Source organism: Ailuropoda melanoleuca, chromosome 5 (assembly GCF_002007445.2).
Source record: "Ailuropoda melanoleuca isolate Jingjing chromosome 5, ASM200744v2, whole genome shotgun sequence".
In the NCBI taxonomy this organism is placed as follows: Eukaryota; Metazoa; Chordata; class Mammalia; order Carnivora; family Ursidae; genus Ailuropoda; species Ailuropoda melanoleuca.
Window position 1 is genome coordinate 161,527 of NC_048222.1, and position 2,457 is coordinate 163,983.

General features: G+C 53.7%; 1 protein-coding gene across 3 annotated transcripts in view; it reads left to right on the plus strand.

Moving 5' to 3' along the window:
• Positions 1–6: 6 nt before the first annotated feature.
• GABBR1 (gamma-aminobutyric acid type B receptor subunit 1) overlaps positions 7–2,457 on the plus strand; it is a 24,330-nt gene continuing 21,879 nt past the window's right edge. For 2 of the 3 annotated variants that reach the window (XM_034660225.1, XM_034660226.1), the window contains exons 1-2: positions 754–920; positions 1,684–1,869. In XM_034660225.1, the coding sequence (XP_034516116.1) occupies positions 899–920; positions 1,684–1,869 (208 nt within the window). In that variant the 5' untranslated portion in view covers positions 754–898. Of the gene's footprint in view, positions 83–716; positions 921–1,683; positions 1,870–2,457 lie in introns of those variants that run through there. The other variant, XM_019793039.2, reaches the window with a different exon arrangement.

The window sequence follows — 2,457 nt, forward strand, 5'->3', positions numbered from 1 at the left end:
CTGCTGCTGCTGCCGCTGGCGCCGCTCTTCCTCCGCCCCCCGGGCGCGGGCGGGGCGCAGACCCCCAACGCCACCTCAGAAGGTGCACCTTCGCCGGCGACCTCGGGCACCCCACCCACTCCCCCCTCCTTGCACCCCCTTTTCTGGGCCTCATTACTGCCCTGGCAGCCCTACCTAGACAGCGTCCCGGCCTGGCGACCCTGGCTGCCCGGCCCCACGTTAGCACCCTGAGCTCCTTTCCCTCGCCCCACCTATGACCCCTTCTTCTCCGCCCCACGTCACTGCATCAGCTGCCTTTCGGTGACCCTGCACTGTTTCCTCGACCCCACCCCTCCCTCCTGCCCATACTGCTGCCTGGGTAGCCTAAGAAGCCCCCCTGGACTCTCATCCTAATTTACTCAGAAATCCTCCTTTAGCCTTTTACCAAGCTCACTGGCATATTGTACCCTTGCAGGAATTCTTAATTTTCTTTTCTCCATGACCCCCAACCAGCACCTTCCCTCCTCACTTGTGAGCTCTCACTGGCCTTAACCCTGGCTCAGGGCGCTCTGTCCTTCAGCCCAGGGTTCTGTACCCATCTCTACTCCCACCCCCGGCATCCCATCTGGGCCCCTGGTCCGCCACTTGCCCACTGACCACGCCCTATGCTCCTGGGCTTCCCGCAGCTGACTCTGCCACCCCCCAACCCTCTCTGACTCCTCGGACTCACCCCTCAGGTTGCCAGATCATACACCCGCCTTGGGAAGGGGGCATCAGGTACAGGGGCCTGACTCGGGACCAGGTGAAGGCTATCAACTTCCTGCCGGTGGACTATGAGATTGAGTATGTGTGCCGGGGAGAGCGCGAGGTGGTGGGGCCCAAGGTCCGAAAGTGCCTGGCCAACGGCTCCTGGACAGACATGGACACACCCAGCCGATGTGGTGAGTAGCCTTGAAAAGCCCCTCTTCTCTTCAAGACCATTCCTCTTCCTGCCTCAAACTTAGCATTACTGCTTACAAGTCAGCACTGTAAATCCACTGTAACAAAATTCACAAATACATTTATTGAGCGAACACTGTGTAAGGAGGGTTTTACTATGTGCACTTGGACTAGTCAGGTTAGCAGCCCACACCTCTCATTTCATCCCATCCTCCCTGCATTAGGCCACTGACCGTTTGATAAAATAACTTGATTATTCATCTTGTGAGCTCTTCTTTTTGAGGGTTTTTAGCGGCAGATAGTGCAAAAACACTCAAAATGATTTCATGGCATTTTTGAATACCTCTGTCTCCAACATAGAGATCATATACCCACAAAGCAAAACCCAGTTTAACATTAGTGTAGGTCAACTGTAATAAGAAAGGTAAATCTGATTGTGCATCTGAAGTTACATCCATCCGTACCTCTGAGGCCAGGGAACCGCCCACTGCCGCTGACTTTGAAGAGATCCCCTTCTATGTGCTTATAGCTCCATCTTGGGTTCCTACCACGGAAACGCTTTTTCCTTTTTTCTGTTGGTAATGTGTGGATGCTTCCAGGGTTAAGGGAGGAATGGAAGCTAGAGAGGCAAATCCTTTGCACCCCTGATTTCCTGCAGAGTAGGATGCTTGAGGCCCCCAACTCCAATCTGCAGCCCCTGCTCTTTAAGGGGAAGGAACCTTCCCCAATGTGCCTCTCTTTTTCATTTTTCATATCTCTCCACAGTCCGCATCTGCTCCAAGTCATATTTGGCCCTGGAAAATGGGAAGGTTTTCCTGACGGGTGGGGACCTCCCCGCTCTGGACGGAGCCCGGGTGGATTTCCGGTGTGACCCTGACTTCCATCTTGTGGGCAGCTCCCGGAGCATCTGTAGTCAGGGCCAGTGGAGCAGTGCCAAGCCCCACTGCCAGGGTGAGGGGCATGGCTGCCTGCTTGCAGCTGAGGGTGCTTGCAGAGGATGGGAGTGGGGTGGGAAGGGATGACGGGAAAGGATGGGGCGCTATGCAACATGGGGGGCTTTGGGGGAGTGGAGCTGAAAACCCAACTCTTTTTCCCCTCCCGCCTGTCTCCAGCCCCCTTCTGTAGCCCCCAGTGCCCACTTCGCCTATCTCCCTCAGTTTGTATCTCCTCCCTGCTCCCAATTCTTCACATGTTCTCTTTTCGAGTCTCACCCTCCAGCACCTTTCTTAAGGTTTAAATGCTCCAGTTTCCCCTAGCCTCAGTCCCTTTCTCTAAACTTAGAACTTTCTATGCATAATCCTCTTCTGCTACTGATTCCTCTCCATTTGTTATATAACTGGATTATTGTAAAGACTCAGAAATAAATCATATGTCATACTTAGAAAAAAAATGTTAAAACTGGGAAGAATATCTGGGGTGGAAAATTATCAGGGTAAAAATTAAAAAGAGTTAAAACTGGGGGCAGAACTGTCAGAGGACTAAGGACCACCCAGGGGTGGGGGAGGGGAAGAGGACAGTCCTTTCCCCCCCCCCCCCCCC